Source organism: Geotrypetes seraphini, chromosome 10 (assembly GCF_902459505.1).
Source record: "Geotrypetes seraphini chromosome 10, aGeoSer1.1, whole genome shotgun sequence".
In the NCBI taxonomy this organism is placed as follows: Eukaryota; Metazoa; Chordata; class Amphibia; order Gymnophiona; family Dermophiidae; genus Geotrypetes; species Geotrypetes seraphini.
Window position 1 is genome coordinate 95,866,220 of NC_047093.1, and position 25,810 is coordinate 95,892,029.

A 25,810-nucleotide genomic window follows, 5' to 3' on the forward strand; every position below is an offset into this window, starting at 1 on the left:
TGAATTTGCCAATTTTTGTTTTTCTAATGTCTGCTCTAAATTCTTCCATGGATTTTTTAAATTCAGACATTTTGGTAGTAAATTCATCTGGTGCTAAGTCCTATGTAAAAGATACTACATCTATGTTAGTTTGGCTCCAGGAGCCACATAGTATTCCTCCGGGAGCAGTGTTAGTCACGCTTGACATCCAGGCTTTATACACTAATATTCCTCAGAGTGGTGCCATTGAGGTGGTACGTAAACATCTGGATACCCTTCAATTGCCTAAAGCCAAAGTAGATTTTTTAGTCACCATTGCCAGCATTGCTCTCCAACACAATTACTTCATGTTTGATGCTGATTTTTATCAACAAATACAAGGAACCGCGATGGGGGCCACCATGGCCCCGTCTCTGGCATGTCTTTATGTTACAGATTTTGAGGACACCTTTGTTTACCCATCTATATATTTTCGAGAAATATACACATGGAAACGATATATAGATGATGTTTTTTTGATTTGGATTAACACTTTGGATTTATTTCATCAATTTCTACAGTGGTTAAACACATGCAATTCACATTTGCAATTTACTGCATGTACCTCATACACTCATATAGCTTTTTTGGATATTCATATTACCATTCATGAAGGAACCTTCGTCACTACCATCCACCGCAAGTCCACTGATAGAAACACGTTGTTGCATTATGGAAGTTATCACCCCCGTCATCTAAAGAACAATTTACCAGTGGGCCAATTTTTAAGACTCAGGCGCCTGTGTAGTACTAGAGAAGAATTTAAACTCCGGGCTGATGACATGTGGCGACGGTTCAGTGAACGTGGGTACCCCCACAGCATTATCAAAAAAGCTTACAAACGGGCTCTGTTTGCCCACCGTGATTACTTGTTGCAACCATCCCCTGATCAACGCGAACCTCGATTGGTGTGCACGTTGCCTTATTCTTATCAAGCATTCCAAATCAAAAAAATCATAAACACACATTGGCACATTCTTCAGGCACACCAATGTCTGGGGCAACTACCTCTTTTTGCCTATTCCAGGGGCAAAAATCTACGGGATTTTGTATCCAAGTCTCATTTTGTTGATACATCAGGAGAAATCCTGATACCTGAGCCCAAAGGACATTTCAAATGTGGTAATTGTACTATGTGTTCGCATGTTTTGGAAACTTCTTGCATCCACCATCCTTTGCTTCCCAAGCAACACACGTTACAGCAATTTTCGGATTGTGATACCATAGGGGTTGTTTACCTTATTCAATGCCCATGCAATCTGTTATATATCGGACACACCACCAGAAGTATTAAAACACGGATTACAGAACATCTGAGCAAAATTAGAAGGGGCGACATCAATGCCCCTTTAGTTCTACACTGGCAGACCATGTCGCACCAGCTCCAAGATTTACAATTCACGGTATTAGAGGTGGCCCATGGTAGTAGAGGAGGTAATACCCAGGCATGGCTATGGAAGCGTGAACAAAGTTGGATCTATCACTGGAGGACGGTCTCTCCCTCTGGCCTGAATAAAGAAGTAGAATGGTGGGCGTTCCTCCATTAAATGACTGACATCTTCTTCAGTGTATAAATGCCGGGTGCTCAGCTGAGCGCTTACGTCACAGGAAACTGAAAGATTACGGAATCAACAGTAGGTGTCCCGCCGACAGCGTCGAGAGTCTGGTAGAGTTTTTGGTTTAGTTAATAACTTCTACTTTGAATCTAAACATTTCCATGCACTTTGTTTTTTGATGTTGCAGAACTTAACATTGAAACCAAGCATAACAAGCAGTGAATATATTGATTGCGAGTGGGTTCTCTGAAGAAGCCATAGCGGCGAAACGCGTCAGGACCCAGTTACACCTATGCATTCTCTATTTCTCAGCTAAGTTATTTACTTCATTCAAGCTTTAATCATATCAAGTTGTTTAAAAATTGGACTAAAAACCTCTTTGCAATTTTTGCATTTATGAACTTTATAAACCACTTATGCAGTACTTCATAACATCTTTTACAACCCGGTGCAATGATTGATACCATTTAAGTCTCTTTAAGGCTGTTGCCCTTTCTGAGTTCTTTAACCTTCCATCTTGGAATCTGAGCACCACTGTATGATAAAAGACGTTTGAAGTAGGTTCTGTTCCTTTATATGTTATTTATCGTTAACGGCCCTTTAGGAACATTCTTTTTGAAATATACCCAGTTGTTTATATTGGGATATATATAAATCTGACATATATAAATGTCAGATTTATATATAATTTATATATGTTTTGTGATTATAATATGTCAGATTTGAAATGTGTATCCTGCCAGAGCTGGTGTTGGACTGCATATGCCAAACATTGGGGGGGGGGGGAAGAAATAATGGGTTTGAAAATAGAGGAGAGGGAGAGAGATAATGGACCATGGGATTTAGGGAGGGAAGGAACAGAAAGGGAGAGAAATTGGACACAAGGGATGGTGTGGAGGAGAGATAGAGATACTGGATAGGAGGGTAATTAGGAAAAGAAAGGGAGAGATGGTGGACTCTGGGGTGGTGGGGAAGGTGGATCTGTGGAGGGAGATGAAAAAAAGGAAAGATACCAGACTTTCTGGGAAGGGAAGGGAAATGGAAAGGGAGGACAGAGTTGGCAGATGGATGGTTAGCATGCAGAAAGAAAGAAGGAGACCCTGGCAAGCAAGTTATCAGAAGAAAACCAGAGCCTTGGACCAACAAGATTTGAAATATAACCAGACAACAAAAGGTAGAAAAATTAATTTTATTTTCTGTTTTGTGATTATAATATGTCAGATTTGAAATGTGTATCCTGCCAGAGCTGGTGTTGGACTGCATATGCCAAACTTTGGGGGGGGGGGGGAGAGAAGAAATAATGGGTCTGAAAATAGAGGAGAGAGAGAGAGATGATGGACCATGGGATTTAGGGAGGGAAGGAACAGAAAGGGAGAGAAATTGGACACAAGGGATGGTGTGGAGGAGGGATAGAGATACTGGATAGGAGGGTAATTAGGAAAAGAAAGGGAGAGATGGTGGACTCTGGGGTGGTGGGGAAGGAGGGAGAGATGCCGGATGAAAGGGTATTTAAGAAAAGGTGGATCTGTGGAGGGAGATGAAAAAAGGAAAGATACCAGACTTCCTGGGAAGGGAAGGGAAATGGAAAGGGAGGACAGAGTTGGCAGATGGATGGTTAGCATGCAGAAAGAAAGAAGGAGACCCTGGCAAGCAAGTTATCAGAAGAAAACCAGAGCCTTGGACCAACAAGATTTGAAATATAACCAGACAACAAAAGGTAGAAAAATTAATTTTATTTTCTGTTTTGTGATTATAATATGTCAGATTTGAAATGTGTATCCTGCCAGAGCTGGTGTTGGACTGCAAACGTGAGCTAGGATTTAACAGAGAGAGGAAAAGTCCTTTTTGTTTCTTTATTTTATTTACACCACAGCGCCAGTGTGGTTAGGAGAAGCCAAAGGGGGTGAAAAAGCTATAAAACCCACCAGGAGTTTTGAAAAAAATCACCCAACTGGGCAGGAAAATCGAATTGAAAAACCAATTCAATAGGGCTGAATCGAATCAAAAATTTTTTTCCTGTATCTGGCAGCATTAGTTTGCGCTACTGTCTTAGACTTTAGGACCTGGGATTGGGGACAGATGGCATCCTCAGTACTTTATAATGCAAGTGAAACGAGGATTTGGTCAGACTTTTGAAGGGTCTGCAGAAAAAAAATATTGTATAGGCCGGGGACATGAGACAGCAGGAAATGGGAACTTTTCTTCCTTCAATTTTTGTGAATGGAAAGGCTGAGGATTTCAGAGAGTTCAGTTAAAATATGTGCTTTATAAGAAAATATAATAATGTGTTTTATAAAGTTTATAGCATAGCTGGCCTACCCAGTGAGGTGTTCCTAGTGGTGATGGTGGCAGCGTGTCAATGTGTTGAGAGGAAGAGGTGGTCTGGGAAATTCTGCTGAGCAAACTCCGGGCCCATTTCCACCCCCCGGTTAGTCCACTCCACTCAACTGGTTCACACACCTGAGTGGGTCTTTGGGTGTTGTTTTGGGATCTCTTCCAGTGGTTTATCTCCTTCTGGTCCAAGGAAGGAAACTTTGTTATCCTTAGCATTGACCTACAGAATATGTTTGTAACAGCGCTGCTTGTGTGGCATTAGGCTATGTAGTGATCGAAAGAAAAAAACAGACCTTTGCACATTTTTGCACTATATGGTGGGTGTATGAGGAGATTCACATTTCCTGCACAGCTAAGTCCATGTGAAGTTACCTTGTGCTGTATTTGACATCTAGCAAGGTCTCTGTTTGAAAGGAAAGATCTAAACTTAAAAATGAAGTGGCCAGAAGTTATGGTAAAAGCAGATAGTGTAGCTGGTTTTAAGAAAGATTTGGACAAATTCCTGGAGGAAAAGTCCATAATCTGTTATTAAGACATGGGGGAAGTGTCTGCTTGCCCTGGATCGGTAGCATGGAATGTTGCTACTCTTTGGGTTTTGACCAGGTATTAGTGTCCTAGATTGGCTACCATGAGAATGGGCTACTGGGCATGATGGACCATTGGTCTGACCCAGTTAAGCTATTCTTATGTTATGTTCTCATCTGTAGGGGCCTTTGTTTTCACTTCTTATTTTAATGTATTTTTTTTCTGGGAACTTATCAGTGTTTTTTATAATGGGAACAAAAATGGAAGAGAATTAATGTGTGTGGGATGAGGGGGTAACTAATTTCTTCAGCTAAATAATTCAATCCACTTCAAACAGACATAGGAGAATTCACGCACCATTCACACACCCTCCAACCAAAAACGTCAAAAGAAAAAAACTGTTTGACAACCTCCTAGCCATTCGAGCTGCAACACTCGACCCCCAACTCTACAACCAATTGACATCGACCACAGACTGCAAAACCTTCAAAAAGAAATAAAAACCCTTCTATTCAAAAAACACATAAAACCGAACTAACACAATCAGAACTGTCCCAAGCATCACCTGCAACTACTTCATATGTACTTCTGATGTCATGACAATTCAGACATAATTTATGTTATGTTATGTTTGGAATATAAGAAAATTTTCACTGCCTGTTTCTATTCTGACCATTTATTCTGTTTCATGGTCATTACAAAAAATATTTTTTTACATGGGAGGGGTGTCAAAAAATGATGGGCCCCGGGTGCCACATACCCTAGGTACGCCACTGATCCAGAGTACTGGTACAGTACCATATGCGTGGTCACACAACTTCCTGCTTCCGCTGTCCAGGAAAACAAGTCCAGGAACAGCCTCTGTACACCAAGAGCGGAGCTGAACTTACAGGTACCCACTCAATGTTAAAAGCAGCCGGCAAGCTCTTTCCTACCTCCTCCTCAAGTCATCTAATCCTGGCTTTAGGCAGCTGTGCCCTGTAGTTCATTTTCTGCGTAGTTCGTTACCGTACCTTTCATTGCTACGTACTACTGGTATTTACTTGTAGTGATAACCAGTGTTCCCGCTAAGCTGCGCTGGCCTGCGCTCGCGCACAAAATATTACATCGCAGCGCACAAGTTTCTCTTCACAGCGCACACACGCGTCGCAAAGGTAAGGGGAGGTAAGGTAAGGGGACGCATTGGGGGGATTGCACTTCCCCACAATTGCCATGCTTCGGTTCCTCTTCTTCCTTCCTTCCTCCCCCCCCCCGCGGGACCCTGCGGCACCATCAACTCTTACTCCCTCTAATGTCGGCCCTGCAGCTCCAGACTTCCTCGCACCTTCTCCCCTCCCCCTTTGGATCGCTATTATTTTAAATGTTATAGCCGCGGAGCTGTATCCATCAGTGGAGATGTCTAACCTCGGCCTGCCCCGGAACTCTTACTGCAACAGTGACTTCCTGTTCCTGCCTAGACGGGCGGCTGCTGCAGTAAGAGTTCCGGGGCAGGCCGAGGTTAGACATCTCCACTGATGGATACAGCTCCGCGGCTATAACAGCTCCTGCAGCTCTGCACTTCCCCACAATTGCCATGCTTCGGTTCCTCTTCTTCCTTCCTTCCTCCCCCCCCCCCCCCCGCGGGACCCTGCGGCACCATCAACTCTTATTCCCTCTAATGTCGGCCCTGCAGCTCCAGACTTCCTCGCACCTTCTCCCCTCCCCCTTTGGATCGCTATTATTTTAAATGTTATAGCCGCGGAGCTGTATCCATCAGTGGAGATGTCTAACCTCGGCCTGCCCCGGAACTCTTACTGCAGCAGCCGCCCGTCTAGGCAGGAACAGGAAGTCACTGTTGCAGTAAGAGTTCCGGGGCAGGCCGAGGTTAGACATCTCCACTGATGGATACAGCTCCGCGGCTATAACATTTAAAATAATAGCGATCCAAAGGGGGAGGGGAGAAGGTGCGAGGAAGTCTGGAGCTGCAGGGCCGACATTAGAGGGAGTAAGAGTTGATGGTGCCGCAGGGTCCCGCGGGGGGGGGGGGGGGAGGAAGGAAGGAAGAAGAGGAACCGAAGCATGGCAATTGTGGGGAAGTGCAGAGCTGCAGGGAAGAGTGTTGCGGTACCCAGCTGGAGGGAGAAGGAAGATGAGGGAGGGAATTAAAGGAGATGCCAGGGCTTGGAGCGTAGGAGGAAGGTATGCCAGTCTAAGGGAAAAGGAAGGGGGAGATGTGAGAGCATGGAGGGGGAGCGAAAGATGGAAGAAAAGGAAAGGAGAGAGATGCCAGAGAATCAGGGAAGGGGAGATACCAGACTATGAGGAGAGGTGTGGGAGAGGGAAGGCGAGGAGAGAGATGCCAGACCAATGGGGTGAAAGGAGAGATGGAAGGGGGAGGCATACAGTTTCTGGAAGGGGCATAGAAGGAGAGAAGATGCCATATAGGGGAAGAGAGACGGCAGACAGTGGATGGAAGGAAGAGAGTTACAAGAAGATGAGGAAAGGAGAAACCACAGAAGACAAAGGTAGAAAAAAATTTCTATTTATTTATTGCTTTAGGAGACATGTGTCACTGTTTCTGTGAAGCATTGTATGCAGAGTCCAGCTTCTTGCTGGTTCAATTTAACCTTTGTCTATGTATTTTTATTTTATCCCCCCTTTTACAAAACTGTGAAGCGTTTTTAGCACCAGCCTTGGTGGTAGCAGCTCTGATGCTCAGAATTTTATGAGCATCAGAGCTGTTACCTCCGTAGCTAAAATCCACACTACAGTTTTGTAAAAGAGGGAGGGGTTAGTTTGTGATTACATATTCCTTACTAGGCGAAGGTGTTTTCTGTGTTCTGTGTGTTTTCTGTTAGGATTGACGGTGTAGGATTGATCTGTGCTGGTCTGGCTTGTTTAGTTTTACAATGGGTGTATTGATGTACTGCTCACTGCAATATGTAAGATGCTGCCTTTTCCTAGGTACTCATGTGTGACGTGTGGTTTGTTACTAAAAATCATGTTTTTCTTACAGATGGGGGGGGGTGCCAAAAAATGATGGGCCCCGGATGTTACATATGCTAGGTACGCCACTGTATGTAAAGATACCAGAAAGCTGGCGTAGCAAAAACTTCTAAGTTTTGAGTATTTAACCCTCCCACAATCTCACGGGCACTCGTTTCAAGTTTATTGAGATTTTGATTTAAACGCAATATCAAATATTTTCAATGCGTATAACAAAAATAAATTTGGGGAAATAAATAAAACCATTTGAACCAGTGTTTCCGCTAAGCTGCGCTGGCGCACAAAATATTACATCGCAGCGCACACGTTTCTCGTCACAGCGCACAATCGGAAGAGGCGTACGGCAGATGGCAGGGCGGCGAGAGGAGAATCGGGCGAGTTGGCTCATAACTTGCTGGCGCCCGATATTTTTGGCTCACGGTGAAAAAAGTTTGCTCACAACACCCGCCCGCTTAGAGGGAACACTGAATAGATGGCAGCATCACTATGTACGGTATCACTGATACCGTACATAGTGATGCTGCCATCTAGTGTTTTAAAAGCAAACTGCAAATCTGTATCTGATCTGTACGGTATGTGGAGGATGCTGTTTTCTAACAGATTTGAAAGCTGATTTCAAATTCAAACTTTACAAGTGTACATTTACCGTGTTACAGACACATTTCCAAAAACGTTAGCTTGCCATGTAAAAGGTAAATAAAAATTGGCATGCAAATCCTTTAAACCAGATTGTTAACTGTAAAATCAAAAATCTGGTTTAAAGGATTTGCATGCCAATTTTTATTTACCTTTTACATGGCAAGCTAACGTTTTTCTCTCCATACTGTTAAGATGGTAACCGCCCATCCCCCTGATTCTCTTGTGCCATTTTGATTCCCCCCTCTGATGCCCTCTGTATCATTTTAAAAGATCACCCCCCCCCCACCCAGGATACCCTAGTGCCATTTTTTATTCTTTTACCCTTAGGCATGGCCACAAAAAGAAAAAGCTACTCTGTGGAGTACAAGAGGAGAATCGTGGAAGATTCTTGGGGCCAAAATCTTGCTGCTTTCTGCAAAGAAAAAATGTTGAATATACGATTGCTCCACAAGTGGCGAGCAGAGTATGGTAAACTAGTTGAACAAGTGGAAAAGGGAAATTCTAACAAACGCAAGTGTGGATCAGGTCGGAAACCAATATTTTCTGAGCTGGAAGATCTGATCTGTGAATGGGTTGTTGACAGGAGAACAAAGGCTTTGGTTGTGAATAGGGCTCATATTCAAGAATTCGCCCTTGCAATGGCGCCACAGTTTAACATAGCCTCTGAAAATTTCAAAGCATCACAACACTGGCTGGATAATTTCCTTCAGAGAAGTGAATTGTCTTTAAGAAGATCCACGACATTGTTTAGGCTGGAAGATGCTCAAGTGATTAAGCGAGCACTTGCATTCAAGTCCTTTATTGATGAGATTGACTTCTCTAAATACAAGCTTTCCAACATGATTGCTATGGATGAAACTGCAGTGTTTATGGGCCAATCATCTCAAACAACAATTGAACAGCGGGGTGCCTCCTCAGTGTACATTCCCTCCACTGCTTATGAAAGTGCACGTGTGACCTGTATTTTGGCAATTCGTCTGGATGGCACTAAAGTCCTACCTCTAATAATTTCTAAGGGCAAGAAGGAAAAGATTGAACGTGTTTCAGGAATTTTTGTCCTTGAAACTGAAAAAGCCTGGGCCACACAAGCTGTTATAAGAAAGTGGGTAGATTTAATGCTGCCACTTGTTATGCGAGGAGGTCAAAGAGGTCTGCTAGTCTGGGATGTAGCTAGCACTCACCGTGCTAAAGATATGAAGTCATTTCTTCATGAAAGAAAAATAGATCAAATAATGATTCCTACGGGAATGACGGCCTATCTCCAGACCCTTGATATTGCAATCAACAAGCCATTCAAGGACAATCTGCGCATGGAAATTAATGACTACATTGAAAATAGAATGGAGAGAAATCAGCGTGGAAACTTTGTGAAACCTAAACTGCAAGAGGTTGTGACCTGGGTGAAGAATTCATGGGATAAAATCACTGACAGTTGCATTGAACATGCATTACGAGCAGGCTACCTTGATAAGAAGTACTCATTTGAGGACACTGCTATTGCTAAACATGAGAGATTTGGTCCACTGATTGTGAAAGAAATGGAGTCCCAAGTAATTGACCTGGAACCTCAGGGTGTGAGTTATTATGATGATGTTCCAGAAGATGATGACTTGATTGTCATTGATTAAATGTGTAAATGTATCATACTGTAAACTGTTATACAGTAAATGTTTTTCTGGTTTGTGATACAGTTTTTTCTGGTTTGTGATACAGCTTTTCTGGTTTGTGATGACCTGTACCATATACAGGTAATAAATGTCTTTTTTTCAGCAATAAATGTGTACTGTATTCTTCTTCATGGAAAAATAAGACATCCCCCTGAAAATAAGACCTTGTGCATATTTTGGAGTTTTTAAAAATATAAGACAGTGTCATATATTCGGGGAAACAGGGTATACTGTACATCCTCCACTCATATTTATTTCCATTTATGAGAACAATTCACAAATAATGCAGAATTTATTTAGTGTATTTAGGAGCACTATGCAAATTTGGTAGGGATGCAGAGCTTTCAAGTCTATGTTCCTTTTAACAAATAAAATCCCTACACTTCAAATAGAACATTGAGATCAAATGGCAACTTATTTTTTCTATCACAGCCCCACAAACATGGAATTCGCTCCCTATCTATTTGAGGGAAGAACGCATCTTGGAAAAATTTAAGAGCAAATTAAAAAGCTTCCTTTTTAAGGATGCCTTTGATAACTAGCAAGCCAGTTCACTGGTCTGATTTCAACTCTACTGGATAGCTTTATTGAAGTATACTGACTTCTCTTCTCCTCATGTATTTCCCTTGAATGTCTTATTTACTATCAAATAACTTGTAGTTCTTTTCCCTTCCTTCCCTATGTTCATGGGTTTGTCAAGTTTGTCATTAGTTTTGCAAGACTCAGTTCTTGCTATATGTTGTATTGTTCCCCAAATTTTGTAATTTTAGTGTTATGTACATCGCTTAGAATTATTATTAAGCTATTAATCAAAACTTTATTAAACTTGAAACTTTAAAGAAGTCTTCCACAAAAATAATGCTTCTGCCCACTTCTGTACTCCTGCTCAGCACTGAGAATTTTAAAATTTGGTTTTAAGTATTTTAGTACTGACACCAAAGAATTATTTGCTATTTTATGTTATGATCTATATATAGACTCACCTCTCCAAAGTATGACACCAATGGTGAAATTTCACAAACAGCAGGAGGATCTTCTATCTCAGATAAACTGTAGAAAGGGAGGGAAATGGTACACCAATTAATTAATTTATCAAATTTCTCAACTGCTTATTACTAGGTGGCTTACAAATAATATTCATAAAATAACTAAAAACATACAAAAAACAAAATCTATACAGTCAATAAACATTTTAAATCATTCAGTAAGAAAAATGTATCCACAGCGCTCTATTATATAGCAGTCCCAAATCAGAGTAGACAAGAATCATCATTCATTACAATGCTTCTACAAAGAGTGTGATAAGCATTTTCTTGAACTTTTGAACATCAGTGAGAGCTCTTTGTGGTCCAGTTAACTTGTTCCACAGAGTGACTCCTATGATGGAAAAAGCAGAATCTCTCGTATTCTCATAGCACACTTTTGAGAAGTCCATCACCGACAGTCGCATTGCGCCCGCAGACCTCAGAGTTCTAAATGTTCTTATGTTCTTATTGGTAAATTGCCATAACCGGCAACAAATACCAGGGAATCCCATAATAGATAACTTTGAACACAATTACAAGTGTCTTAAAAATAATTTGTAAAGATAAGCAACAGTCCATACTGTTTGGCAACACCTCATCACCACTTGGAGTTGATCTATAGGATACCACAGGGATCCATACTGTTCATTATTTTGTTTTATATCTACTAGGGAATGACACAGCGGCTGTTACTCTTGGCTAGCCACGGGTAACCCACCACAACAGAGAGAGCGAGAAAAAAAATGGTCACCGTGATTACGGGGACAAAGCCATTCACCACCCTGCAGGACTTTACAACCCTGATCTCAAGCTTTCTGCCCCTCCTGATCCATGGAGTGACCAGAGGGGGCTAAGCCCATGGCTTTCCATGCTACGATCCGGTGCTGAGCCACATCCTGAATAGCTGCTACAAGTTCTCACGAATCTCGCAAGAACTCGCAGAAGCCATTCAGTGTGCGGCTCAGCAACAGGCAGGAGCGTGAAAGCTCACTCATGCCCGGTGGGCTGCAAAAACTTGAGGTGGCCATTCACGGAAGGGGATCAGCGTGGGGTAGGAGCACGGAAAACTCACTCTTGCCCAGTACACCACTGGACCACCAGGGATTCAAAAAGGTAAGCGGAGAGGCGGGAGGGAGATTTTTTTTTTTTTTAAAGGTGGACAAAGTGATGGAACCAGGCGGGATCCATCCCAGGATACTGAGGGAGCTCTGAGAGGTTCTGGCGGTTCCTATTAAAGATTTGTTCAACAAAGCTCTGGAAACCAGAACCCCTAAAACCCCATAAGCGTAAATAAAAGGACACTCGGGGAAATGTTAGCAAGGCTGGTCAAAGAGAGAAAGCCAACTTACCAGTTACTGGCAGGCAACCTGCGACTTGGACAAAACAAATGGGCGGGAGTTCAGGCTCCAGAGGAGATCTACAAGAAGGAAGATTAGCAGAGGTACGAAACCTAATCTTTCATTCTTGTACAATCCCTCTGGAGCCTGAACTATAATGGGACGTATCAAAGCAGTCCCAATGAGCCCACCGCCAGAACAGAAGGGCCAAAGGCTGCAACACCCATAGCTGCCACATCAAGCCGGTAAAACCTGGAAAAACAATATGAAGGGAAACCCACGTGGCCGCTTGACAAATCTCCTCAGGCGAGACCACATGAGAGTCAGCCCACGAGAAAGCCCTGCCTCCGGCAGAGTGAGCGCTCATGCCAAGGGGAGGCTACCACATGGGCCGCGGAAATGCCCACATGCAACCAACACGAGAAGGTAGCCTCGGAAGCAGGCCGACTCCGGCGTGCGGGGCCCGCCAGGACAAACAGATGGTCCGACAGACAGAAGTCGTTAGTAGCCTCAAAGCATCTCAAAAGGAGACGCCACACCTCAAGAGACCGCGAAACATGGGTCTTAGACTTGGAACCCGACAGAACAAAAGTGGGTAGCTGAACTACCTGGGAGACGTGGACTGCTGACCCCACGTACAGAAGAAAAGACACGGTCCTCAAAACAACCGCAAACTCCATAATGCAGAGAAAAGGATCCCTGCACGACATAGCCTGAAGCTCTGACAGACCCTGAGCAGAAGGGACCGTAACGAGGAAATCAGTCTTAACGGCAACATCTCTCAGAGAAATCCCAATCAAGGGTTCATAGATCAGATGAGCCAGTGAGTGAAGAACCAGACTCGGATCCCTTGGAGAACCCAGCAGTCGCAAGGGAGACATCTTGGGGAGACACCAGAGAACCCCAGAGAGAAGAGGGACCCGAACACGACAGTCCCACAATGGGGATCTGGAAGAAGAAACTCCCAGACCCTTCCTGAGGCCAGCCCACAGGAAGGCCAGAACAGGCACCACCGATGGGCCAAAGGATCCATGTGAATTGCTGCACACCAGGCCGAAAAACACCTCTAGGCCTTCGCAGAGGCTGACCCCATCGAATTCCTGTTGCCATGAAGAAACGTGGCAATGACAGCAGAAAAGAAGCCCTTAGCCCTCAAGGTCGCGCGTACAGTCCCCGATCACAAAACCAAGCCGTCCGGAACTGGAAGGGCTATCGGGCACTGCGTGAGCAATCTCCGATGGCAAGGAAGACGCAGACCCCCTCAACCGCACCAGGTCTGCGTACCAAGGACAGCCAGGCAAGTTCGGGGCCACTAGGAACACCAGACCTGCATGAGATGCCACCCGGCCCAGAATGTGCTCTATCATAGGCCATGGGGAAAAGCCATACAGAAGTTCCCCCATCAGTCCATGGTTGAACCAGAGCGCCGAGCCCTGCTCTGCTGACCTCCCATCGGCGGCTGAAGAACCAGTCCACCTTCCGGTTCCCTGAGGATGCTATCAGATCGAAAGGAGGGTGACCCCCTCCGAAGAAACATGGCTTCGAACGCGAGCTCAGACAGGGACTATTCTCCCGGGTCCAAAATCTGACAACTGAGAAAGTCTACCGGCACATCGTTCACCCCTGCCACAGGAGTAGAGGACAAGACCGGCAGACGCTTCTCCACCTAGGCAACGAGCAGGGGACTCCTTAAGCCCCTCTGACAAGAAGACATAGGCAACCACCGACGCAATGTCCAAGAATACGCAGGGAATCCTGTGAAATCGCAGCAGGCCAGACAGACCATACACATCTCCAGCCGAATGAACAACCATCTGCTCTCCAACGTAGTCCACCAACAGTGGACCGGCACAGAGCTCCTCAACCAGGGAGACTCGCGTCCATCGCCAGAGGCACCCAGTCCAAGACGCGCAGAGGGAGCCCTCTGTACAGAGAAACCAGGATCTACCACAACATCTCACAGCTGCGAGTCGTTGCCAAGCAAGGCAACTTCACCCCAGCACATCCCATTGAGGATTCCACCAGGACAGAATGGACAACTGAAGAGAACGGATGCGAGCCCTTGTCCACAGAACACAACTATGGTCGCCACCAATAGACCCAATACCTGCAGATACTGCCAGGCTGTTGGGGCTGGAGCAACTAACACGTCCCGACTGCACTCCGAAGCATAATCATCCAGGAGTCTGTCAGAAACACTTGGTGCCTGCCCAATTGGAACCAGACAACCACATACTCCAAGTCCTGCGGCAGCTCAAAGCGACACGTCATGAGATAGATCACCAGCCGAGACTGTCCAGCAGTCACCGCTTGGTGAACCACCAAGGGCCTTCCACCAAAGAGGGAGCTCTGATCAGCCAGCCGTCAAGGCACTGATGGACTAGCACCCCCAGCGAGCGCAGATGGACAGCCACCACCACCATGACTGTGGTGAATGATCTGGGCGCTGACACCAACCCAATAGACAGTGCCGTGACCTGGAAGTGCCTCCCGAGAAAATGCAACCTCAGGAACCTCCGATGATCCGGAAAAAACCAAAACAAAACAAAAAAATCGAGATGTGGAGGTACACTTTCAAGAAGTCCAAGGAAGCCAAAAACTCCCCGGGCGCCACTGCTGCCACCACTGAATGCACCATTTACAGCTGGAAACGTGGAACTCATAGGATGGCGTTCACTGCTTTCAGGTCCATAATTGGTCAGCAATCTTCAAAGTACTTTCATTAGCATGATGAAGGAAAAGGCGTATCTCCCAGTGCCCCAATTTCCCTTTGGGACAGGCTCTATAGCTGCCTGATCCAGCAACCAGTGCGCCGTGGCTCACACCTGGCTGGCCCTGTCTGGAATTCCCACAGGAGAGGACAAGAATAATTCTAGCAGAGGCCAAAAAACTGTAGTCAAAGACCATTCCTGAGTACAACGAGGACTCACTGGGCTGAGATTACCATTTGCCATTCCAGAAGGAAGGACGAAAGCTGCCCCCCAAATTGGGAGGGGGGCCCTGCCAGAGACCTGGTGGCATATTTTTCTCTAGGAAGGGGCAGAAGGCTGGGAGTAGAAAAACTGTGGGCGCGCTGCACCTCCAAAGCCTAGACTGGAGGGAGCTCCAAAACGCTATCCCGCCGCCGGGGGACCAGTGAACTCCAGCAGGGACGAAAATCCAGCCATCCCACACCTCTGGTCGAACAAGGTCTAGAGCCCGGGAGCACCACAGGCTACAGACCTAAACACTGGCCATCCAAACCTTGACCAAACAGGAGCGAACACGTAAAAGGAACCTGTTCACTGAGCCTTTAGCTGAAGTAGCACCCAACCACTGGTGAATCCAAGTCATTCGCCGAGCGGAGCCTGAAGAGGCTCCGAGCTTAGTTCAAGATGCTACAGAGTGCTTCGGGCAAAAAAAATTCAGACATTCCCAGGCCACACAGAAGTGGCCGCCACAGTTTGCCCTCCCGCTGTAGCGGAAACAGAACGACGCTGGAGATCAAAATGCAATCGGCAGTCCTGAACATCCTGCAGGACAATTCCTCCATCTGAGGAAAAGGAGGTACGCTTAGCGACGTGAGCCACAGCTGAATCCAATGTCAGCGGGACCAGTCTCTGGTTGAAATCCGATGCCATGGGATACATATTAGTCATGTTGTGAAATCTACTTTCTATAGTCTCCGCCAAATATGTTCAATGAAAAAATTTATTTGCCCAAAATCCTTGAATATATTGATACACTCCTTAGTTATTTCAAAGATTGATTACTGTAATGCCTTATTTAAAGAAATTTATTTATCACTGGCTATAATTTTCTATAAAAAACTTTAATCCAGTATAAATCGATAACATACGAAAAAAGTATCCACTGGATCAAAACGTTTCAAATCCAACTATATGTTGTTTAGGACGCCTCAGCCCCACCACTCCACCACTGCAATAGATTTGTTATTACAGCGGGAAGGCTGTGTAGTGCCTCATCATCGGCAGTCCATTATTTAATTTTTTATTATTTTATTATTTTAAAGTGGTGAATCACAAGTATTCAAATCTTTAATGCGAATGCTGAACTTAGTAAAAGTATAAATATACACTTATCTCAGCCACCTTGGGAGCCAGACCCGACATGTTTCGCACTACACGAGTGCTGTTTCAAGGGTCTCCCTGTGAGATAAAAGGAGAAAACTAAGAAAACAACTACAACCTAGTCTCCCCCCTCCTAATTAGTTAAAAAATATAGCTAAATATTATACTTTTCAAAATTTATTTATATCTAAAGAAAACGCTCACCGGGGCTGCCGCTGTCATCCGACTCCTGTTTTAGTTTCTTCAGTGATGGCGGCGGCGTCTCCCGGCACCATTTAAATATCCCTTGCAATCATGCTCTATCCCCGCCTACGTTTTGATCCAGTGGATACTTTTTTCGTTATTTAAAGAAATAGCACAAAAAGAAATTAAACGCTTACAAATTATTCAAAATACCTCGATTAAACTTATTGAAAACGCTAAGAAATTTGATCACGTTACGCCTTTGCTTGAGAAAGCACATTGGTTGCCGGTTACATATCTAATAATGTACAAATTAAATTTGCTCACTTTCAAATCAATAATTTTTAAAACTCCGGCTTTTATTTATAAACTTTTAATCCCCTATAATACTTCAAGAGTGTTACGGTCAACTGATCAACATTTATTAGTTGTTCCATCGTTAAAAGTTATTGGTACACGTCATTCTATTTTTTCAGTTACGGCTCCTCTAGCCTGGAACGCCTTGCCAATTCATTTAAGAGAAGAAAGAATTTTAGACAAATTCAAGAGCAAACTTAAGGGATTTCTTTTTAAAGATGCTTTTAGTGATTAATTGATTTTTTTCTACATTTTATATTAAATTTCTTCCCCTTTCCCTAATGTTTTTTAACCTTAATTGTTTCTTTTATATTGAATTGTATTTCTTCCCATAACTTTACCTTTTTGTGATCATGTATGTTCATTGTCCTGTTGTATACGTTTAGTCATGTTATGTATTTTTATGCTATTTTAATATTTTTAATATTAAGTTGTTCTAATTATGTATGTTTACCCTAACTTTGTAATTTTAGCTGTACATCGCTTAGAACCTGGAATAGGCGATTAATCAAATCTTATAATAAACTTGGAAACTTGGATAAGGAAACCCTCCATGGACTCCCAAACTTCTAAAAGCACTTCCGCCAAAACCGCAGTGCAGCAAGGAGGCATGGAACTCCGAACTGTACATACTGTCGGAACTGCATGGTCTAAAACCAGGTTCTGTGTTCACAGTAGCCCCAAAATAAAGACGGGCAGGCGGCTAGTCTTGACGAGCTGACACTCCGCCCGGCGATCCGTAAGGTCTCGGAACCCATTGGTCTGGGTAACACCCAGATCCGCTAAGTTAGCCACCTCTGCTAATTCCGCCGAAGAAACAGGCGACAGCAACGGCACATACACCGAAGCAGAAGCAAGGACGGGGACGAGCCGCCTGTTTTCTGGTACCCCAGTAAAGGAACAAATCATCATGCTAGCATCCAAAAGTGGAACAGACTGTTGTACTGGAGTCTGAATGGGAGAAACAGGCAAAGCCTCTTTAATTCCTGGGTTTTTTTGTGTTTTTTTTGACAGTCAGATACCTCAGAGCCCCAAAATCTGGTGAAAAACAGGCACCGGTGGCCGGAACCGCTCTGTGCGTCTCAAATCTCACAGGAACAGCAGACTGAGGAGACCGTTTCCCGAAATTGCGCTTGCGTTTCACAAAAACGCCATCCGTGCCCAGTTTAGGCGCCCCGGATGCAATAATCATGACTCTGGTGGAATGAAAGGGCATTAGGGCCTCTCAGGACGAGGGGAGTGTGGGATCTGCTCATGTCTCCACGGTGCACGGGATAAACGGCTGTAAATCCAGTCGCTAGCTGCCGCATCTAAGGCATGATTCCATGCCATCCTGTCCTGAGGTGGCCATCTGTGAAGTTCGGAGCAAAAACGAAGCTTCTAAGACCAAAAAATATACTTTTAAAAACTTTTAAGAAAATCCAAGATGGCCGCCGCAGGTGCCAAATTTGACAGAAAAACAGCCATTAAAAATGTAGAAAAACACTAAAAAAAACAGAAATTTTAGGATTTTAAAGGTGGGGGGTACCAGGGCATGCAGGGAAACCCCCCCAAAATCTGTGACTCACAGACATGTGCTGCAATGCATTTCAATGGCAGCCAGCAATACACAGTACAGGCATAGGGAGATCATTACCTCAGGAGCTGATTAAACTGAATATTTCAGATCTTCTGGCTGCCCCAACTTCCCTGTCACCTCAGATCACGACCACCAGGACCCTTTAGGGAAATCAGGGAAGACACGCGGCGCAGTTCCGATCCTGGCATACCTCCTCAGAACTGCAGCAGCCTGCGCTCTACCCCTTTGTGGACAAACCAGGGGAGAGATGGTCCCTGAACCTGGAGACCCAATTCAATCTGCAGGCTGTCCAGAGGGTTTACTGCAGTTTCAGTCTTACAGAGCACCCTCCAGAAGCAGACAAACTTTAAAATGTCTGCGATCTCCCGCCGAAGGATCATTCGCACAGAGTTGATCCGCACCACAAGGGCAAACCCACAGAACTGAAGAAAATAAAAGACTAGGAATTGAGAAATAAAATCACGAGCAGAAGAAAACTAGAAGTTCTCAGCAAGGCTGCAGAATCAAACTGAACTTCAAGGGGAGCGGCCGCACAGTGACATCGCAGAGGGGGTTGGTGTTATTTTTAACTTCTGCTGCCAAGGCTGGAATGGATGCATTACCCGATAGTTCAGGCTCCAGAGAGATTGTACAAGAATTAGATTTTAGCAAAGCGTTTGACAGTGTTCCACACAGACGTCTAATAAACTGAGTGCCCTTGGGATGGTTGAATCTAAATATATGCTTATATTTTTTATTAATGTTGCATTTCGCTTAGTAAATCTAAATAAGCGATTCATCAGGTTTCAAGTTTTATTTTAACTTGAGTGGAAGGTGAAAGAGGGTAGTGATCAATGGAGATCGCTCTGAGGAAAGGGATGTTACCAGTGGTGTGCCTCATGGTTCTTTCTGTTCTTGGGCCTGTTCTTTATAACATTTTTATAAATGATATTGCTGAAGGGTGTCAGGTATGATTTGCCTCTTTGAAGACGATTCCAAAATCTGCAATAGAGTAGATAAGCTGGATGGTGTGAATGACCTGGTGAAGCTTGAAGAATGGTCTGAAATTTGGCAGCTAAAATTTAATGCTAAGAATTGCAAGGTCATTCATTTGGGTTGCAAAAAACAGAGGGAATGGTACAGTTTAGAGGGTGAAGAACTAATGTGCACAACAGAAGAGCGGGACTTGGGTGTGATTGTATGAACTTAAGGTGGCCAAGCAGGTTGAAAAGTTGACGGTGAAAGCTAAAAGAATGCTAGGTTGCATAAGGAGAGGTATGGCCAGGTGGAAAAAAAAAGGTATTGATGCCTCTGTATAAGACTCTGATGAGACCTCATTTAGAATATTGTGTACAATTCTGGAGGCTGCACCTTCAAAAAGATAAAAAAAGGATGGAGTCAGTCCAGAGGAAGGCTACTAAAATGGTGTGTGGTCTTTGTGATAAGGCGTATGGGGACAGACTTAAAGATCTCAATCTATATACTTTGGAGGAAAGACGGGCGAGGGGAGATATGATAGACATGTTTAAATACCTAAGTAATATAAATGTGCACGAGTCGAATCTCTTTAATTTGAAAGGAAACTCTGCAAATGAGAGGGCATAGGATGAAGTTAAGAGGTGATAGGCTCCGGAGTAATCTGAGGAAATACTTTTTTACAGAAAGAGTGGTAGATGAGTGGAACAGTCTCCCGGAAGAGTTGGTGGAAACAGAGACTGTGTCTGAATTCAAGAGTGCCTGGGATAGGCACATGTTTTCTCTCAGAGAGAGAAAGAGATAATCGTTACTGTGGATGGACAGACTAGATGGGCCATTTGGTCTTTATCTGCTGTCATATTTCTATGAGGTTGAGGGGTGGTAGATTCAAGAGCAAGTAAGGAAATTCTTCTTTACGGAGAGGGTGGTGGATACCTGGAATGCGCTCCCGAGAGAGGTGGTGGAGAGGAAAACGGTGACAGAGTTCAAAAAAGCTTGGATGAACACAGAGGATCTAGGATAAAAAAATAATAGTAAATATTGAAGAACTAAGGCCAGTATTAGGCAGACTTGCACTGTCTGCATATGGCCGTTTGGTTGAAGATGAGCTGGGGAGGGCTTCATTGGCTGGGATGGTGTAGATGGGCTGGAGTGAGCTTTGACGGCGATGTCAGTAGTTGGAACCTAAGCACAGTACCGGGCAGAGCTTTGTATTCTTCTCCAAAAATAGCTAAGAAGAAAAATAATTTTTTAAACTTGAATCAGGTTGGGCAGACTGGATGGACCATTCAGGTCTTTATCTGCTATTATCTACTATGTTACTATGTTTTTAGGACAGAAGATGGAAGGGATCCCTCCTGCCCCGGCCCACCCAACCAGTTCATATGACAGGCCTGACAGAGGCCTGCAACAAGTCTGGGAAGGGGGAGGCGCTGACACAAATATAAGCCGAGACCCCCTTGCGCCAAAATCTTAGCTTAAAGTCGAGTATAGAATATCACCCGGTTTCACCTTTATCAACATATTCATTCACCTCTTCAAAGAAATGCAGTAGTTTAGTGAGGCAATATTTCCTTTGACTAAAACCATGTTGGCTTTCTCTCATTAATCCATGCTTATATATATAATCCGTCATTTTGTTCTTTATTCTCTACCATTTTGCTCAGCACTGACGTTGAGACTTACCTGTCTATAAATTTTCCAGATCACCTCCAGAACCCTTTTTAAAAATCAGCATCACATTGGCCAACCTCCAGTCTGGTACTATGCTGGTTTTTAAAGAAAATTACTAATAGCTCTGCAAATTCATTTTTCAATTCTATTAACACTCTGAGATGTATACCATCTGGTCCAGGCGAATTGCTAATGTTCAATTTGTCAAACTGACCTATTCCATCATCCATCATCCAGTGTTAGAGATTTGCATGAGTTTCTCCGATTCATCAGAATTGAATACCATTTCTGGCAACTCTCCCATGTCTTCCTCAGTGATGACAGATGAGGTGGAGACTCAACAGAGCCCGGAGGAAGGACTAGAGGATTGCGCCACTGACACAGACCTGAGACCAGAGAGACAGATGAGGAAGGGTAGATCTGCTATTGTAGTGGGTGACTCAATCCTGAGAGAAGTGGACAGTCACATAGCTGGAGGGAGAGAGGACCGTCTAGTGACATGTCTCCCGTGGGCTAGAACGAAGGATGTCATCGATAGAATTGAGAGGATCCTGGAGGGAGCCGAGACGGAGGAGACAGCAGTAGTAATCCACATTGGAACCAACGACGTCAGCAGAAGGAACTACAACAGGACTACACTAACTGACCAGTTCAGGATCCTGGGGAGGAAACTGAAACTGAGGACAAGGAAGATAGCCTTCTCAGAGATCCTGCCAGTACCGAGAGCGGATGCAAGGAGGCAGAGTGAACTACAAGCAATAAACGGTTGGCTGAAGAGATGGTGCGAAGAGGAGGGCTTCCACTTTGTTCGGAACTGGACAACTTTCTTGGGGAAGAACAAGCTCTACAGGAGAGACGGACTGCACCTGAGCACGACTGGGACGAGGATGCTGGCACGCAATGTCCAGAGCGTCATAGACTTGGCTTTAAACTGAGAAGGGGAAAGCCGATAGTCGATCTGACCTCGACACATCGGACTAAAGTATCAAATAAAGATACTGAGCAAGGACATTGTAAAAGAGGGCTCAGGACTGAGAGGGATTTTTTGGAAAAAGGACCTAAGGATGCAATCCAGGGGCCCAGGGCACAAAGGAAACTAGCATGCAGGATTAACAGAGAACAACGGGAGCCAGAGGGACAACCAAAAATGGGGAAACAGGCTGAAGATGAAATAGACACATCGCAGGAGGAGGATGACCAAGACGAGGCTCGGGGACTGGCAACCCATGAGGGGGACGGCAGGAGCGCCAAACCACAAGGAAAACCAGCAGGGAGGGCAAACAACAGGGACTTACATTGCCTATATACTAATGCTAGGAGCCTATGGGCAAAAATGGGAGAGCTGGAAGTCATAGCCAGCAAGAAGGACAGACATAATTGGAGACACAGAAACGTGGTGGACTGATGACAATAAATCGGATGTGGCCATACCAGTGTACAAACTCTACAGGAGAGACAGGACACACAAAAAGGGTAGAGGAATAGCGCTATATATAAAAGACTCCATACCCTCAACCAGGATGAAAACAACAGTAAGGGCGGATGGCTTGGAATCACTATGGGTTAAGCTACCGGTAGGAAATGGAACAGACATAAAATTGGGTCTGTACTATTGCCCACCTGGTCAATCGGAAGAAATCGACCAGGACCTGGAAGCTGAACTGAGGCAGGTATGCAAAAGCGGAAGTGTGGTTGTGATGGGGGACTTCAACTATCCTGGGATAGACTGGAGTATCGGGCACTCAAACGGCACGAGGGAGACCAAATTCCTGGAGGCCACAAGGGACTGTTTCATGAAACAGCTGGTCTCGGAACCAACACGGGGAGATGCCACTCTTGACCTAATATTCAACGAACTAGGGGGACCCGCAAAGGAGTACTAGCCCCACTAGGAAACAGCGATCACAACACGATCCAGTGCAGGCTAGAAATTGGATCATCAAAGGTGAAAAGAACCACGACGACAGCACTCAAGTTCAAAAAAGGGAATTATGATGCCATGAGGAAAAGGTGGGAAAGAAACTCAACGGCAACACAAGGAAGATGGAGTCCGTAGAAAATGCCTGGACCCTACTCAAGGGCACGTTGCACGAAGCACAGAACCTGTGTGTCCCCAAGTTCAGGAAAGGGTGCAAAAAAAATAGAACAAAAAAACCCAGTGTGGATAACAAATGCAGTGAAAAAGGCGATAAGTGACAAGAAAGCATCATTCAAAAAATGGAAAAAGGACCAAACAAAGGACAACCAAAAGGAGCATAAAAAACACCAAAGACAGTGTCACCGAGTGGTTAGGAAAGCAAAAAGAGAGTATGAAGAGAGACTGGCGGGGGAAGCAACAAACTTCAAATCATTCTTCAGGTACGTTAAGGGGAAGCAACCAGCAAGGGAGGAAGTGGGACCCTTGGATGAAGGAGACAGAAAGGGAGTGGTAAAAGAGGAAAAAGAGATAGTTGACAAGTTGAATGAGTTCTTCATGTCAGTCTTCACGAGGGAGGACACAACCAACATTCCGGAATCCGAAGAGATCGTAAATGGAGATCAGGATGATAAGCTGGTCCAACTAGAGGTAAGCCAAGAGGATGTCCTCAGGCAGATAGACAGGCTAAAGAGCGACAAATCGCCAGGACCGGACGGCATTCACCCAAGGGTACTCAAGGAACTAAGGAACGAAATAGCAGAGCCATTTCGACAAATATGCAACCTATCCTTAAAAACTGGAGAGATCCCGGAGGACTGGAAAATAGAAAATGTCACGCCCATCTTCAAGAAGGGTTCAAGGGGTGACCCGGGAAACTACAGGCCGGTGAGCTTGACCTCGGTCCCGGGAAAGATGATGGAAGCGCTGATTAAGGACAGCATCTGTGAACATATCGAAAACAATGGACAGCTAAAGTCGAGTCAGCATGGCTTCTGCAAGAGTAGGTCATGCCTCAAACTTATTGCACTTCTTTGAGGGGTAAACAGCCAGGTGGATAAAGGGGAATCCATAGACATCATCTACCTTGACTTCCAAAAAGCCTTTGACAAGGTACCACATGAAAGACTGCTTAAGAAGCTATGGAACTACGGGGTGCAAGAGGAGTCCACCGATGGATCAAAAACTGGCTGGCAGACAGGAGACAGAGGGTTGGAGTAAAGGGCCATTACTCAGACTGGCAATGGGTTACGAGTGGAGTTCCGCAGGGGTCGGTGCTGGGACCGCTCCTGTTCAATATATTTATTAACGACCTGGAGGCGGGAACAAAATGTGAGGTCATTAAATTTGCGGATGACCCCAAACTATACAGCAGGGTTAAAACCACGGAAGACTGCGAAGACCTACAAAAGGATTTGACGACACTGGAAGAGTGGGCCAAAAAGTGGCAAATGAGCTACTACATAGGGAAATGCAAGGTCATGCATGTAGGGAAAAAAACCTCGATGTTCACTTACAAAATGGGGGGATCACTGCTAGGGGTAAGTAACCTTGAAAGAGACCTGGGAGTGATGGTAGACACAACACTGAAGGCGTCGGCACAGTGCGCCACAGCCTCAAGGAAAGCAAACAAATTGTTGGGTATCATTAAGAAGGGTATCACGACCAGGATGAAGGAAGTTATCCTGCCACTGTATCGTGCAATGGTGCGCCCGCATCTGGAGTACTGTGTCCAGTACTGGTCGCCATACCTGAGGAAGGACATAGCAGTGCTTGAGGGAGTCCAGAGAAGAGCAACTAAGCTGATAAAGGGTATGGAGAACCTCTCATATACTGACAGACTGAAAAAGCTAGGGCTGTTCTCCCTGGAGAAGCGGAGACTTAGAGGAGACATGATAGAAACCTTCAAGATCCTGAAGGGCATAGAAAAGGTAGACAGGGACAGATTTTTCAAATTATGGGGAACCACAAGTACAAGGGGGCACTCGGAGAAATTGAAAGGGGACAGGTTTAGGACAAACGCTAGGAAGTTCTTTTTCACCCAGAGGGTGGTAGATACATGGAACGCACTTCCGGAGGCTGTGATAGGCAGGAGCACGTTACAGAGCTTCAAAGAAGGTTTGGATAGGTTCCTAGAGGACAAAGGGATTGAGGGGTACAGATAGAAGTAGAGGTAGGTTATAGGGATAGGAGTAGAGGTAGGTTAAAGAAATAGTCAGGGACCACTGCTCAGGCAATAGGCCTGATGGGCCGCCGTGGGAGCGGACCGCTGGGTGAGATGGACCTCTGGTCTGACTCAGCGGAGGCAACTTCTTATGTTCTTATGACCATAGCAAAGAATTCATTTAATCTCTCTGTCTCCCTGAAAGCCCCTTTTATCCCTTGGTTGTCTAGCAGTCCAAGCGATTCTCTTCCTGGCTTCTTGTTTTTAATATACCTAAAAAGGTTTTTACTTTGTGTTTTTGCTTCCAGGACAAACTTCTTTTCAAGATCTCTTCACCTTCCTTATTCCTTGCATTTGAGTTGACATTCCTTGTCCTTCTTTCACTTTCTGAAGGATTCTCTTTTAGCTCTAATAGCTTCCTTCACCTCATTCGTTAACCATAATAGCTTCCTTCACTTCACTTGTTAACCACGCTAGCTGCCATTTGGTTTTCCTTCCTCCTTTTTTAATACATGGAATATATCTAGTCTGGGCTTCAAGGATGGTATTTTTAAATAACATCCACGCCTGATGTATATTTTCACCTTTGCAGTTGCACCTCTAAGTTTCTTTTTTACTATTCTCCTTAAGTTATCATAGGCTCTTTTTTTTAAGTTAAGTGTTGCTGTATTAGATTTCCTGTGTAAACTTATTCCAAGGATTATATCAAGTCTGATCATGTTATGATCACTGTTATCAAGCAGCCCCAGTACCATTACCTCCCTCACCAATTCATGTGCTCACTAAGAACTAGATCTAGATTTGCTTCCCTTCTTGTAGGTCTCTGAA

General features: G+C 44.6%; 1 protein-coding gene across 2 annotated transcripts in view; it reads right to left on the reverse strand.

Annotated features, from left to right (window-relative positions):
* UAP1L1 (UDP-N-acetylglucosamine pyrophosphorylase 1 like 1) overlaps positions 1-25,810 on the reverse strand; it is a 92,643-nt gene that overhangs the window by 20,498 nt on the left and 46,335 nt on the right. For both annotated transcript variants that reach the window (XR_004540958.1, XM_033962105.1), the window contains exon 8: positions 10,708-10,774. Coding sequence is in view for 1 of the 2 variants with exons in the window: in XM_033962105.1 (XP_033817996.1) it covers positions 10,708-10,774 (67 nt within the window). In the remaining variant the exon portion in view is untranslated. The remainder of the gene's footprint in view (positions 1-10,707; positions 10,775-25,810) is intronic.